This window comes from Plecotus auritus (genome assembly GCF_963455305.1).
Source record: "Plecotus auritus genome assembly, chromosome: 7".
NCBI classification, from domain to species: domain Eukaryota; kingdom Metazoa; phylum Chordata; class Mammalia; order Chiroptera; family Vespertilionidae; genus Plecotus; species Plecotus auritus.
Genome location: NC_137774.1, coordinates 52,546,151 through 52,562,483, shown reverse-complemented (window position 1 = coordinate 52,562,483; position 16,333 = coordinate 52,546,151). Strand labels below are relative to the sequence as shown.

Below are 16,333 nucleotides of genomic sequence, written 5' to 3'. Positions count from 1 at the left end.
CTCTGGCTGTGCATCCAGGCAGCCGTCTTCCACTTCTTACCAAGGCTCTGTGCGGGCAGAAGCTGCCTGAGTCTCACCAAAAGACACCCAGATGAGGGGGCCTTGGGTCCCCTGGACGCACTGACTGGCCTCCAACACCTGCCCATCCGTGGCCTCCCAGCTGACAGCAGCAGGGTGTGGCCCAGCTATAATGTGGGGGCGGGAGCTCAGGACAGGCCATTGCTGGACCACCCTTGCTTCCTCCCCCATCATCAGTTCATCACAGTCTGAGCCTCTATCTCAACGCCTTACTTTAAAAAATAAATTGCTGCTGAAGCCGGTTTGGCTCAGTGGATAGAGCGCGGCCTGCGGACTGAAGGGTCCCGGGTTCGATTCCGGTTAAGGGCATGTACCTTGGTTGTGGGCACATCCCCAGTGGGAGGTGTGCAGGAGGCAGCTGATCGATGTTTCTCTCTCATTGATGTTTCTAGCTCTCTATCCCTTTCCCTTCCTCTCTGTAAAATATCAATAAAATATATTAAAAATAAATAAATAAATAAATAAATAAATAAATTGTTGAAGAAGCGTCACTTAGAACACGCTCAGGGGAACGCTGCTGCCCAACCCCTCCCTCCCCAGATCCGCCCCTCCCACCTCTGGTCCTGGAGGTTCATGCAGCAGTGAAGACAGCAGGGCTCCCCATCATGTGGAGCCCCAGCCCATCCTTCATTCTGCCCCCGCGATTGGGCCCAAGCTGCCACCCCAACCTGCGGAGGCTCAGAAGACAACCAGCGATTCACTGGGACAGACCGAGGCTCCCTTCCAATGCTTCCCGGGGGTCACTGGGTGGGATGGGGCCTTGGCAGGCGGGCCCGGTGCCAGTCCTCTGGGCGTGTACACCTCCTTAGAACAGCTCAGCTCTGACTGTATGCCCGCTCACCAAAGGAAACCATGGGAGCCCCTGCCCTTCCCTCCAGCTCCCCCAGGAGGCCGAGGGGGCAGACCCAGGCCCCTCGGACCTCTGAGGACATTAAGCCCCAGCCCTGTCCATACTCCGGTGGCTGGGACCAGTCAGACCACAATGTACAAGATGGTCAGGCGGCCCACTGAGGGCTGGATGGCTGGCCCCGCACCTGGTACAGGGGGCCCTAGAGCAGCTCCCAGGCTTGCTCCTCTGCAGCCCTTGCTTCTCCTGCTAGCTCACATACCTAGTGAGGCAGCGACCTCCCAGGGGAAGGCCATCGGGAGCCTTAAATAAGAGATTACACACCGATCTCAGCCATCACCCTCACAGGCATGCTGAGTTTGCTGGCCTCTCCGGAACACAGAGCTTGCATCTTCAACAACTGAGTCCTGGCAGGTGCAACAAAGGACAACCTCTGGGATGGCCACCCCAGCAGGTGTCTGAGGGTGGACGGGGCCCAAGTGAGACACTAGGCTGGTGTCCCGCTGTCAAGGCAGCCGGGTGGGGCGAGGCAGCCTGGCTTTCAGCAGAGGAGAAATGGCGCCCCGGTCCAGCATCTGGCCTTTGGGAACAGCCCCCGTGCAGCGGGCAGCAGCTCCGGTCTGACCTCTCCCCAGGAGTGAACACGTGGTCTTCTCTGGGACCCCAGAGTCCCACTGGCAGCACCTGCAGCTCCTGTCCCCTCCTCCCCACCCTGGTCTGTAATACAGCCCTTTCCCAGGTCTGCACCCACAGCGCCCTGGGCTGGGTCTCAGATAAGCCAGAGGCCCATGCTGTGGGGCCAGGCCCTGGGAGAGGGGGGTAGTGGGGTTGGGGCTCCCAAGTGTGCTGGGACCAGTGGGGTGTGGCAAGGCTGTGCTGGGATGGGCAGGTCCAGGTCCAGGTCCAGGTCCAGGTCCTGAGCCCTGCCTGCCCCAGCACCACTCCTAGGACTCCGTGGGGCAGAGTGCAGTGTGCCAGGAAGCACTGACTGTATTTACATAACTCAGGGCAGCAGGCTGGGAGTCCAGGCTGCCGCCCTCCCAGGCCACCCGTCCTGACTCCCTGCGGTGGCCGGTGTGTTTGAGGGGGAGGGCGCCTACCCTTTGCCTGGTGGCCCTCAGTTGGAGAGGGGTACTCTGCAAGCCTCCGGGGTCAGGCTGTAACTGTGGGTGATGGCTCCCTGGGGACGGCAGCTGTGAGGTAGGGGTGGGCTTCCTGCAGGGCATGGTGTGCTCCGGGGGAGCCCTGGGCTGAGGGTACAGGAAGGAGAGGGACAGGTCTGAGCATCAGAGCTGCTGAGAGGGTCCACGCAGCACAGGTGAGGCCCAGCCCAACTGAGAGGGGGGGATGACTCCCTGAGCCCCCTGCCAGAGCCTGTGCCTGTCTAGGATCCTCGGGAGGAGGGTTCGCATGGCAGCTGGCATGTGATGTGTGCCCCGTACCTGTGAATGTCTCCTCCCCCAACGATGTCCCTACTGCCACGCTTCTGGCTTTCTGCCCAGCCAGGCCACTGCATCTGTGGCCAGTCAATGGCAGAGCCGGAATCTGACCGGCCACGGCCCGCTCTACACTCACGCACCACCCATCTACAGTACCAGCTGTGCTCTGATCCGTTCTAGAAAGAGCACTTGGCAGGCCCTCCACTCCCCACTTCTTCCTGGTGCCATCCACCCTGCAGGCACCGTCAGCCACGGGAAGGACCCAAGCACTGCAGGCACCGAAGCTCTGCCTGGACTGGGAGGTCTGGGTCCCCGTGGGCAGGAGCACAAAGCCCAGGTGAGATGAACACTGAGTGACCCTCGGAGCAGGGGCCTGGGGGAGGGAGGTGAGGGGAAGCCTCGCAGGAGGCGGTGGAGGGAAAGGTGTCAGGCAGGCAGCAGGGCCCAGCAGGCCTGCCCAGGCTGGAGCCAGGTTGCTCCCCTCCCAGACACTGGGAGAGGCCCAGCTCCCAGGACAGCGGGGCCTCTGCGGCATGGTCTTTGCTCTCACACTACCGCTGGGAGCCTACAGAGACCCCTGCCCTGGCTCTGCCACGGGTGACGAGGGCTGCTGTCAGCAGGACAGGCTGGCCTCTGCAGTGGCCAGTGTGTGAGGTGGGGGCGGGGGGGCAACCACAGGGCTCTGGGGCTGCTTTGCTGCGGAAGCCCCTTCCCTGAGCCCTGGCTCTCGCACTGGCTGGGGCCAAGGGAGTGATCTCATGGGTACGGATGTGAATCCCGCTCGGAGCTGAAGAAACAACCAACCAACCGAGCGTGGGAAGAAACGCATCCTCTGGAACACGGCAGGCTGGAACCTGAGTGGCAGGGAGCTCAGTGGTCATCTCGTTTTTAGAGGGAAAACAGGCCAGGGAAGGGAAGGGGCTGGGCGAGTTCGGGTCCGAGCTGGGACCAGAACTCCCAGTTCCCAGTGAAGGTAGCCACAGCCACAGAACCCTTACTCTGGGCCGCACCACACTTGGCCACTAGCTCTGGTCCTTGCAGTCCCCACCATGAGGCAAGGAACAACGACTCCCACTGCTCTCCTGCCTGGCTGCCTGCTGCCTTGAGCCCAGTACAGAGCTGGGAGAGCGGACACCAGTCGTATTCGTGCTCATCGATATTTCTCATTTTCCTGTAATCGTACAATGCTTTTTATTACAAAAACCTGCCACTTTTTACTTAAGAAATATCCTGCCAACCTCACAAGACTATTTAAGGAGCAAAATAAACACAAGGACATGAGTTATGGACTAGAAAGCAGTAAGCAGGTGGGAAGGGTCCCAGTGCTTGCCCTGCACCCAGGGCCCTGAGCCAACAATCCCATAACCAGGACGAGCCGGGACCTTCTCAACCCCTCCTTCCACTTCTCAGGGCCTCCTCCTGTCTTCCTGCCCTGGAGGCGGGGCGACCCAACGCAGAGGGAAACTGACCAAGGTCCCGCAAACTAACAAGAGATGAAAAGTGCTTCTCAGGCAGGCAAGGGAGAGAAACGGAAATACACAGACACAAAGAGAAGAGGGAGGGAGAGAGGCAGAAAGGTAGGCATGGACATAGAGGGCCAAAAAGGGGCGGCGGGCAGCTCTGGAGGTGGGCATGGAACTCAGACCCAACGCGAGGCCACCTCTGGGGGCAAACACACTCTGAACCGCCCACCCTCAGCAGGACTCCTGCGTCTATCCTGATGAAGAGAAGGTTGGAAACATCAAAATGCCACATCCCTTTGAGCAGCAGCACTGGCAAGACTCCATATGGCTGCAGCAACCAAGAGTTTGAGCTAATAAAAGTTAAAAAAATAAAAATAAAAAACTGGGAAAGGCTCCCAGAGAGCCACGTGGCACTTCTCAGGACTGGCGGGTAGGTGGGTGGGTGGACAGCAGGTCACACGCCAAGGTCACTGATCTCGTCGGAACAGCCAACTCCTGAGTGACAGTGAGCCAGGATACAGCGACTGACATCGGGGCCCCCTCTCCTGCCCCTCGTTTCTCCTAGTGAGAGCGATCTGAGCCAGACAGTGGAGATGGAGCACAGAGGGCATGTGTGTGTCGTTTTCCTCATAAGCCACGCACAGCACTGCTCCTGCGGGGAAATGCGGGGCAGATGGCTGGCCCAGAGCCCCACTCTCAGTAAGAGACCTCATCGAATGTTGTTTTTTTTAAAACATATTTTTATTGATTTCAGAGAGGAAAGGGAGAGGGAGAGAGAGGTAGAAACATCAATAATAAGAGAGAATCATTGATTGGCTGCCTCCTGCATGCCCCCTACTGGGGATCAAGCCAGCAACCTGGGAATGTGCCCTTGACCAGAATCGAACCCGGGACCCTTCAGTCTGCAGGCCAATGCTCTACTCACTGAGCCAAACCAACTAAGGCCCTTCTCAAATATTGATCCCACCTCTTGGGCATCCTGGTGGGGAAGCCAGAGAAAAACCCTATTCACCTGTATCACCTTCTGCAAAGTGGCCCTGCCTGCAGGAGGCGTGTGGGGTGCAAAGGAGCAGCTGGAACCCTGAGAATGGAGGGGAGTGAATGAACCCACTCTGTGGGTGCCTGGTCTGGTGGAACACTAGGTAAGTCTGAGCCAGACCCCGCTGGCTCCTGAGGGCTCAGAGCAGCAGTTCTTTAGAAGTTTAAAATCCATCCAATAAAGATTTCCTGAAAACCCGCTGTGCCCAGTACAGGGTCTATATGGCCTCTGCCCAGGAGAGTGTGCAGGGAAAAGAAACAGCATTAGGGGAAGAAGCAGGGTGTGCGCCTGTGCTTCAAGGAGGTGCATGGGGTATTTGTGGACAGACCCCGAGGTACTTTAGGAGTTCGGGAGAGAGCAGGTTCCAGTCATCACTGAGGACGTGGGCATTTGCTCTAAAAAAGAAAGCCCCCGCCCACCAGACCAGACCAAAAGTCAGGAGAGCAGGCCCAGCACCTGCCCTGTGGTCACACCTGGCCACAACGAGGCTGCGTGTTCCCGGCCTTAGGAAGCAGTGAAGCAGGTCCCGGTACTGATTCCTTCTGCATCTTTATCACGGGAAGCGCCTGTGCCCAGCCCAGTCAGAGAGGGTGGATTTTTTAAAAGTAAGGTTTTGCCCTGGCTGGCATGCGTCAGTGGTTAGCGAGGGTGGGGAACCTTTTTTCTGCCAAGGACCATTTGGATACTTATAACATCATTCATGGGCCATACAAAATTATCAACTCAAAAATTAGCCTGCTCTATTTGGTCAAACATTTAATTTACTCACCCCTAATGCCTTGGTAGGGCCAGACCAAATGATTTTGTGGCCTTAGACAGCCCTTGGGCCGATGTTCCCCACCACTAGGTTAGAGCATTGGCCCGTGCACCAAAGGGTCACCGGTTCGATTCCGAGTCAAGGGCACATACTTCGGTTGCAGGTTTGATCCCCAGCCCTGGTGGTCAGGCATGTGTGGGAGGCAACCAATCGATGTGTCTCTCTCACATCGATGTTTCTCTCTCTTCCCCCCCTGCTCCCTCCTTTCTACTCTCTTTAAAAATCAATAGAGTCCTATCCAGTTTGGCTCAGTGGATAGAGCACTGGCCTGCGGACTGAAGGGTCCCAGGTTTGATTCTGGTCAAAGGCGCATACCCAGGTTGACGGCTTGATCCTCGGTGTGGGGCATGCAGGAGGCAGCAGCCAATCAATGATTCTCTCTCATCATTGATGTTTCTATCTTTCTCTCCCTTTCCCTTCCTCTCTGAAATCAATAAAAAAAATATACATTTTAAAAGTAGCCCTCAGAAGTCAGTCTCTACACTATTAAAAAAAAAATCAGTGGAAAAAATATCCTTGGGTGAGAATTAACAAAATAAATAAATAAATAAATAAAAACTTAAAAAGTCAGGTTCCTTTTTGTGGCTGGAATGAACATGATTCAGCACAACCAGCGGATCCGAGATGCAAAGGCCAGGCTCTCCCGCAGGCTCCATCCCCTTCTGCCACTTTGGTGGAGGCGCCAGACCACACCTGCCAGATGGGATCCCTGAGGTACCCACAGAGGCTGGGCACCATGCCACCCCTCTATCCAAGAATACCACCACCTGACAGGCTGCCAGGAACAGCCAAGCCCCTCGGACCCCGCTCCCTGGAATCCAACCACACAGAAGGCAAACATGCCAGCTGCCATGGCCTGGTGAACATGCCCCAGGACACAGCTGTGGCCAGGGAGCCAAATGCTTTCTGAGGACACACCTTGACAGTGGTGGCAGACACACACCTTCACAGCTCGGACTCACTGAAGAATGTTACAGGGGGAGAGGAACCAAGTTGGTGGCATAGGTAAACACCGGTACTTGCTGCCTCCCACAACCACATCAAAATTACAACTAAATTACAGAACAACCATCATTCAGAACCGCCTAAAATCTGGCTGAATGGAAATCCTACAACTAGAGAAGTAAAGAAGAAAGCACACTGAGACTGGAGGGGCAGAGGCACAAAATGGGCTGGTCCATGTCCCGTGAGAAACAGGGGGTCCCAGCCCCACACCAGACCCCAGCCCAGGGTTCCAGAGCTGGGAAGAGAAGTCCCTGTAATTTCAGGCTATAAAAACCAGCGGGGATTGTGGCTAATGATAAGGAAGCTTGCTGCAGTCCCAGGTGATCCTCTTAAAGGGCCCACACATGAACTTACATGGTCCCGCTTCCTCTGAGCTCCAGTGCCAGGCAGTGGCTTTTGGGGAATCCAGGGACATATGGGGAGGAACTGGACTGTCTGGCATCAGGGCAGGAACTTGGGGGCAGCTTTCTCTCAGACAAAGGTGCTCTCAGGGGTCACTGTCCCTGTGCTGGGACCTCCTCCATCACAGAGCTGAGTGGCAGCCATATCTGAGTTTCCATCAGCCTGGCCCACACTGTTCACTCCACCCTAGTGATTCCCTGAGACTCTGCCCCTTGCAATTTGCAGCCTCACCCAAGCTGTTTGCAGCTGTTTTTCCATATGAATAGACTGTCCTGGCTCAGCCTTCAGACTTTGCTAAAATCTCTCAAACAAGCAGCAGCTGTTGTCAGCATGCCCCAAATCTATCAATAAAAGGACCAAGACCAGGAACTAGCACCAACCTGCCTTACTTCACAGCTGGGCCTCACCTGGGTACTCTTAGCCCAATACAACTTGCAGCCATCTGCAGATCTCTCTGTAGCCCTTCCAGGTAGCTCCAGAGCCAGTGCACCAGGTGGACAGCTTCAGACCACACCATAGAACTCTACACATCCACAAGCAACACACACAAGAGGCAGACTCAGTGAGTACCAAAGCCCCACTGAAGCAAGTCCTGCTCTATAAGGTGTCTCCTGTATAGCAGCCCATCCACTGTAGATGCAGCTGGTCCTCACAGCCAATTGGTTTGGAGGTCAATTCCTCCCAGTGAGACCAACAGCAATCAAGGCTCAACTACAAGACTGTGCACACAGCCCACACAGGGGCGCACTTAGAATGCCCAGTTCAGGTGACTGGGGAGGCTGAGCCACTGGGCCACTCTACCAATTCCAGGAGACATAGCAGCTCCACCTAATACATAGAAAAAAACACAGGGAAGCAGCCAGCCAAAATGTGAAGACAAAGAAACATGTCACAAATGAAAGAAATGGAAACAAGCAAACTACTGAATACAGAGTTAAAAACAATGTTAATAGGTTACTCAAGGATCTTAATGAGAGCTTCAAGGAACTTAATGAGAGCTTCAAGGGACTTAGTGAGACTTTCAAGGATCTTAGTGAAAGTGTCAAAGACATGAGAAAGGACCAGTCAGAAATAAAGCATACACTAACTGAAATAAAGGATAATTTACAGGGATTCAATATTTCAAGAATCAAATCAACAATTGGAATACGAGGAAGCAAAAAACACCCAATGAGAAGAGCAAAAAAAAAAAAAAAAAAAAAAAAGAATAAAAAAATATGAAGATAGTGTAAGGAGCCTCTGGGACAACTTCAAATGTACCAACATTTGCATCATGGGGATGCCAGAAGGAGAAGAGAAACAGCAAGATATTGAAAACCTATTTGAAGAAATAATGACAGAAAACTTCGCCTACCTGGTGAAAGAAATAGATGTACAAGTCCAGAAGTGCAGAGAGTCCCAAATAAGAGGAACCCAAAGAGGCCCACACCAAGATACATCATACTGATTTCTCAACAGGAACTTTGCAGGCCAGAATGGAGTGGCAAGAAATATTCAAAGTGATGAATAGTAAGGACCTACAGCCAAGATTACTCTACCCAGAAAAGCTATAATTTAGAACTGAAGGTCAGATAAAGAGCTTCCCAGAAAAGAAAGAGATAAAAGAGTTCATTACCACCAAACCAGTATTACATGGGTATTACCAGTATTACATGAAATATTGAAGGGTATTCTAGAAGAAGAAAAAGAAGAAGAAGAAGAAGAAGAAGAAGAAGAAGAAGAAGAAGAAGAAGAAGGAGAAACAACTAAAAATATGAACAATAAAGTGGCAATAAGTACCTACCTATCAACAATTGAATCTGAAAATCAAAATAAATGAACAAGAAATCTAATGAACAAAATAAACTGATGAATAACATAGAATCAGAGGTATGGAAACACAGAGGGAAGGAGAGAGGGGCTGTGTAGAAAGAGATTAACCAAAGATCTTATATGCATACTAGTGGCCTGGTGCACAAATTTGTGCACATTGAAAGGAAATTAATTAGAAGAAATATTTTAATATCACTATTCGCCCTTTCTCTATAATAGAAGTGTCAACCAAATTCACGATCGGCAATGACAGATGGAAACACACATGTGCAATTGGTACCCATGAGAGCTTTATATGTATCGTGCATGTGCGAGTCAACCTAGCCTTTTATAGATATAGAATAAACTTGCTTAATTAGATCTGCTTAATGATTTAGCTAAACTATTTCCTGCCGGTGAAGCACCCCAACTTCTCTTTCAGGTAATTGTCAACAACACAGCAGTAAATATCAACAGGAAGCAGATTATTATTGTAGATCATGCAGGGAGAACAAAGGGTAAAATATGTAACTGCAGTAGTGTTTGACTATATTCTGCGTAGTGAGAAAACCTGAAGTCATTTTCAAGGTCCACCATTTCTTACTTCTTTTCAGTCAGGTCAAGTTTCTAAGCGTTCTAAATCTCTATTTTCCAGCTAATGAAAAGAAAATAGGATTCCACCAAGTCTCCTATCTACCTACTCCAGGACTTCTGTGGGGATCAAATGAGATGAGGCACGGGAAAAGGCTTCACAGACATTTGGCTAAAGTATGAAATGTTTGCACCTGGCTATAATGCAAGTCTTCCTGGGCTGAAGAAACTGCAAGGAGGCTAGTTGTTGCTAGGGAGAGGAAGCCGGGTGTTGCTACGTGACGTCATTACCTGGATGGTCGGGCACTTAGCATATTAGCCTTTTATATATAATAGAAGATATGCATTACCTATGGACATAGACAGTAGGGTGGTGAAGGCCTGGGGCAGGGTGGGAACTGGGTGGAGGGGAGCACTGGGGGACAAAAAAGGGGACATCTGTAATACTTTCAACAATAAAGATTTTTTTAAAAGAAAGAAAAAAGAATGTTACAGGCCTGTGGTGGTCAGTACCATGCCAGGGCCAAAGGTGGTGGTGGTGTCTCCTCTCAGGAAACATCAGGTGACAAACAAAATGGGCACCAGGGGAATCTGTGCATGGTGATGAAATACCACCCAGCGTGGTAGGACCTAAAAGACCTCTGTATCTCAGAACCACGGGCTGACACGGTCCAGGAAGGTGGCCGTGGAAAGGTAAGGAACGTTCAGTGGAAATAAGGAAATGCATTCCAGATGACGGAAGACTAAGATCACAGTCCAGGGTGGGGGCCTCCCTGCTGATATCTGGTGACCTTTCAACCTATTCACCTACAGAGATTTTCAAGGTGGATGTCAGAGGAAAAAGGTGACTTTCAAGGGCCATTCCACTAATCTTTCTGCCTCCAGGTAGGAAAGATCTGCCCCGTTTCCAGGTGCCCAGGGAGCCTCAGTCCATTATGTAGCTGCCCTGGGGAAGCAAGACACCCTAGGTCCTGGGGTGGCGCGTTCTTGTTTTGCATTAGCTGATGTGGTTCATGCTCCTACCTGTAGAGTGAAGGCATTTCTGCCACCCTGGCCACAGTGGACTGAGTCCATGTCCAAGCCGCACCATTGGGTGGGGCAGGCAGGCTGACACTGGACAACTCCGCCCAATAGGGCGGAGCCATACTGAGAGACAGTAAACCAACCCAATCACACCCTCTTTACAAGGAAGCAGGGAGGCTGGTGAACAGGAGGAAGTGAGCCACTTCAGCCTGTGTCCTGGGACCCCTTATGCTGGTGCTATATGAAGCTGGCTAACACCCTAGTCTGGAAAATTGGGGACTCAGAGAAACTGGTGGGCTGACGAGATGACACCCCACCTTGCACGTAGCCTGGCACTCACCCCCACTTCATGACTAAATGTTACTTCTTCCCCAGCGCTCCTTAAAGATGGCAAGCCTGATCCCAAGACTCAGGGCAGGTCATCTGGGGAAGGGTGAGGCCTGCCGGACTGGGTTCCGGGGAAGCGGGGGAGGAATGGCCTCTTTCCCATATTTGGCTTCTTTTATCCCATGAGCACCCACTCCAGACAGCTTCTGAATCTGCAGTGAGCTGCTGATCCAGCCCGAGCCCTGGCCAGGTAGACAGAATCCCAAAGCTCCTCGAGCCCGGTCTCAGACAGGAGACGTTGTCCATAGCCTGGCCAAACCCAAATTAGGGCAGATTCTTCTGTTCCTTATCATCTTTGCTGGAAAAACCTGTCTTGATTTGCAAAGCCAACACAATTTCACATACTTTGTAGCGTTTGCTCTGCTCAGTACCCCAGATACCCTTTGGGAAATGAGGAAACACAACTTGGGTTATCTGTTGGGTCCAAGGTCAAAGCAGACTGAGGACCAGAAGGCAAGCGTCTGTGCTGACCCTCAGCTGAGGCTCTTCCCATGATCACATTGCTCCTAAAGGGATGCATCACTGGCCACAGCTCAGCACCATTAACATTAAGTAAGGCCTCCTTCTATCTCTCCAGCGAGTGACAAGCATGGACAGTTGCAGTTTCCAATCAGGGAACCTCACCCCAATCTTAGAGTCGAACGAGGGGCATTCAGAAGCAGCAGCATCTGCAGCCACCAAGAATTGCCACACATGGTCCCTGAGTCTGTTTCCATAGCCTGAGCCTGTAGCAAATCACATAGCGGGGGGTGGAACCAGACTAGAGCATATGCTGAACTTGGGGTATGTGAACCCTCTGAAATTCTTGCATTTGTGTGGGAAGAGTTTTTCATGACCTCAACAAGCTCAAGGACTTGAGGTTAAGACCATAGGGCAGTGGTTGGCAAACTCATTAGTCAACAGAGCCCAATATCAACAGTACAACGATTGAAATTTCTTTTGAGAGCCAAATTTTTTAAACTTAAACTTCTTCTAACGCCACTTCTTCAAAATAGACTCACCCAGGCCGTGGTATTTTGTGGAAGAGCCACACTCAAGGGGCCAAAGAGCCGCATGTGGCTCGCGAGCCGCAGTTTGCCGACCACTGCATAGGGATTAAAGATCTCCAGTTGACCTCCAACCCCGGGACCCTGCGCATACACAAATTCTGCAGCCAAACAGAGGAGGTTATCAAACACAGGAGGAAGTGCCGTGCAAATGTGGAGGCTTGTACTGTCCTGCTCTTCCTCCCTGCTTGCTCCTCAAGGCCCACCCTGTGACTTCAATAACATCACCATGGGACTGAGCACCCTGAGCTCTGCAGTCTGCCCCCAGAGGCCCTGGTGTTTCCACGTCTCAGCGACTGCTCGTCCCCTTTCTGAACATCACCACTTCCAGGTTGGAGAAGGAGACTAGAATGAAAAACAATTTGGGAGAAAGGGCCACTTCAGCGCACAGCACAGACCCAGCTCGACATTCCTCTAGACAGCCTCAGGGTCCTAGAAAACCATCTCTCTGTTTCTGACAGACATGTGGACCCTGGTGCTCCCCTCCCACCACCGCCTAGGTCCCTGATCTGTACCCTCCAGGCAACAGGGCAGCTCTCCAGCCCCCACAGGCATGCCCATCGCTGGCTCTGCAGAGGCCCACCGACCTTACCCACAGCTAAGGTCAAGGGAGCCGACCTGCCAAGAGCTGCGGGCAAGTCCTTCTACTCTTTTCACAAAAAAGGGGAGTGTCTGATTAACCCCATCATGCCCCCATCAGCTCTCCTAGTCCTGCCACTCAGAAGGGTGTCAGGACACCGACAAGACCAACATTTCTCAAAAAATACTCCCTGTCTCAAGGACCCTGTGGGGCCACAGGGACTTATCTGTCTTCCAAAAGCCAGGGAGAAGGTCCGCTTCAGGACCTGGGATCCTCCTCAGCCTCAGAGGGACGGGAGGCGCCCAAGGTATCTGCCTCCTGTGACTGGCCCTCAAGAATGCTGACTTCACTTTGTTCTTTCTCCTCCAAAAGGGCTGTGTTGACCCCCTCCTGTCAGCGCCTCCACTCTTCTGTTTCCCAGAAGCAGGCACCACAGTGCTGGGGGACAGCATGTGATTAGTAGAATCTTCTTGCTGTCTGGTGTGCAAATGGGATGTGATGGTCTGGAAAATCCATTATTCTGTTTGAAAGCAAGAGTTTCCACAAAGGCCATGCATTGGTTTCCAATTTTTGAGACAAATAAATACACACAGCTAAAGTTATGTGATGGGTAATGTCATCTTTCTTTGATGAATCAATTCAGAGAAGGCTCAAGAGAATCAAGTGGCATCTCAGGCCTCATTCTGTTTGGAAAAATGAGGAGGCCAAGAGCTGACCTCACCCCTCCCTGGCCCCTAGGTCTCTGTTTCTCTCTCCCAGTGCTGTGCACACCTTGGGAACACACACTCCAGGGTACCAGCGTGTCAGGTGTAAGTGGGGAGGGGTCGCCACAGAATCAGAAGGGATACGCATCCGAGCCGGTTTTAGAAACTCCTCCTAGGAAGGTGCCCATACATCCTATTTCATCAGCGATGGGAAAACTTCAGGAAGGCCACCAGAGATCCCCTCTCCCATCGGCATGGACTCCACCACTAAGAGGGTCTATCTAGCAAGAATGTGGAGCCCGAACTCGCCCCCCAAAGCTGAGTAAAGACACCTCCCTGCCTCTCCCACTCAACAAAATCCATGGACCAGGCCACCCCGCTCTCAAAAGTAAGGAAGGAAAACGAGTCGAAGAGAGGAGGGTGACAGGGGGGGCCCAGGGCAGCCCTGAAGTGGAGGGGAACGCCAGACCGGCAGTCAGTCGCTAACCAGTGGGACAGGGACAGGCAGAGGGCAGAGCGCTGGCAGCTTTCAGGAAACCAATCCAACCCCCTCTCCCCTCCACTGCTCAGTAGGGGCTCCCGGCTGAGCACCTGTCCAAGTTATTCAGCGGGAGATAAAACACTGTCTCCCACCTGAGGCGCAATATAGAATGCCTCCAGGTGGGCAACCACACGGATTGGCATCTCACCAGCCCCACGGCTGTGCCCTTGGATTCCCCAGAGAAGCTGGCAATTACGCATTCCTTGAGGACCCTTGGCAGGGGGTGACTGCCAGTGGGTAAAGAGGAAGAAAAGCGCCTTTGGCCAACCCAGGCAACCCTCCCCGCACCCCTTCCCACCAATCATCCCTGGGACCAGCCTCTCAGCCAGTGGAGGAGAGAAGCGGGGACATTATTTCAACAGGTCCCCCGCAGCCCAGCCTCGCCCAGCCATCCTTCTTCCGCCCAATCCGGAGGCCTCAAATTCCGCGGGAGCCAGTGCTCACCTGCTGCCAAACCGGGTTCCATACCCGCGAGAGGGGACCCTGGGCGGTGCCCCTCGGCGCTCCCCGGCCTCCCCAGGGAGGGGCGGGGCGCTCCCGCAGCTGGCGCCCCCCGTACCCCCTCGTCGCGCTCACCTGGCGCAGGTGCTGCAGCAGCGTCCCGGCCTCCTCCCGCCGGCCCTGGCGCACCATCCGCAGCAGCTCCTGGACTATGCCGACGCGCCGGTGGTAGGGGGGCAGCCCCGCGCCCGCGCCCGCGCGCCCCGCCTTGTCCCCGGCGCGCAGCAGCAGCGACGCCCAGAAGTCGGGCCGTTCGCGGCGAGGAGCGGACGCCGCGCTGGGGCTGGCTCTCTCCGCCAGGCTGCCCTTGGTCTGCCGGGTGCCCATCCCGCCGCGTCCGCGGCCGGCGGCCCGCCTCCCAGGCTGCAACTTTGGGGAAACTGTTGCGCGCGGGCGGGGCGGGGCGGGGGCGGCGGCGGCCCGCGCTCCCCTCGCTCCTCCCTCCACGCTCCCGGGCGCGCTCCCCAGCGCTCGCCGCCCGCCACCGCCCCGCCCCCGGCTCGGCTCCACTCCCGCCCCTGCGTCCGCTCCCGAGCTCCGCGCCGCCGCGCCGCCGCGCCGCCCTCCCTCCTTTCTTCCCTCCCAGCCTTTTCCCTCGTTCCCTTCTGCTTCCCTCCCCTTGGCTCCGGGCTGGGGCGGACGGCTGCCCCCTACGGCGTCGGCCCCAGCACCGGGCCCCTTGCGGGCCACCGCGACGTGCCTCCCGGAGCGCAGTGGCGTGGAGACTGCTGGCCGGGCAGGCCCCAGGAGCCATGGCTCTTGGTCCCACCGGATTTCCCAGGGTTTTCCTCCACGGTGCGCCAGGGTGAGGCCCCGGGAGACGGTCCGGGTGCCCTGCCGCATGGGAAAGTTGAAGCACAGAGTGGTCTCTCAGCCAGGCTTCGGGCTGATTTTGATACTCCTTTTGAAAGGGGGCAGAAACAGAAGGTTGGGGAACCAGCTAGAATTGTAAGAAATCGGAATCATGCTCTGTTAACCGTGATTGTTTTATTCTGATTAAAGAAGGCACATTCTACCCTGGCTGGAGCTGCAGCCTTCCTCCCCATTTGGAGCTGCCTGTTATCATGGAAAGATGAACAACTGCTGCAGAAACCAGAATCACCAGCCCTTTTGCATCCCTGCAGGCCTTGCAAACCTCCAGCCTGCTTACCTTTTAACTGCCCACCTGGCACTCCCTTTGGCTATTTCCCCTGTAACCCCAGCCCTTGCACATCACTAAGTCCTTTGAAGACCCCTAGTCCTTCTGCATATCTGTACACAGCTCTTTTGCTATATAAGCAGCTGGCTGCAGAGCAGATTTTTGTGGCTGACCTGCTGCTTTCCCACACTGCCGGCAATATTGGAATAAATGCTCGTATATGAGTCAACCCTGTCTCTGTTTAATTAACAGGCAGCACGGACCCATTGTTTGTCCGGTTACACTTTGACACCTGCCTGTTGTTGGTGGTGGTGGGTGAGTGGACCCAGAAACTGCGTAAGGTTGTGTGTTGTGTGTGTGCCCTTTTATGGAGAGAGTTAATCTCTTGCTTTCATCAGTCTCTCCTTTTTCATCTCATGGCACATAAACTAATTACTAAAATTCTGCAGCACACCAAAAAAGATATTTTTTGCCAATCTGACAAAAAGGAAAAAAAAAGGTATAATTTTGATTCATTCACACGGTTCGGTTATTGTTGTGTTGACTGTTGTCATTTTTTTATTTGACAACCTAAAGGAAAAGAAGTCAGTGACCCTGATTAATAGTCAGGTATTGCATGTTTTAAAAATTCTTGCGGCACACCAGTCTGCCTGCTGTGGCAAGCTGCAGGTCTAGACCAGTGGTCGGCAAACTGCGGCTTGTGAGCCACATGCGGTTTGCCGCTCTGTTGACTAATGATTTGCCGACCACTGACCTAGACTCTTGATTCCAACAATTACAGGCTGTTGTTGTTCCTTGTGATTAAGCCCCTATCCCAGTGGTCGGCAAACTCATTAGTCAACAGAGCTGCAGTTTGCCGACCACTGGTCTAGACCATCAAGGTATAAAGAACTGCTGCTTTTTGTTCTCATTCTCACACCTCTGGAGAAGGCTCCTGGGAG

The 16,333-nt window shown here is 53.6% G+C and overlaps 1 protein-coding gene across 1 annotated transcript in view; it reads right to left on the bottom strand.

Annotated features, from left to right (window-relative positions):
• LRRC75A (leucine rich repeat containing 75A) overlaps window positions 1-14,615 on the bottom strand; it is a 54,533-nt gene extending 39,918 nt beyond the window's left edge. Inside the window, exon 1 of the mRNA XM_080681524.1 lies at window positions 14,330-14,615. Within this exon, the coding sequence (XP_080537650.1) occupies window positions 14,330-14,581 (252 nt within the window). The 5' untranslated portion in view covers window positions 14,582-14,615. The remainder of the gene's footprint in view (window positions 1-14,329) is intronic.
• Window positions 14,616-16,333: the final 1,718 nt, after the last annotated feature.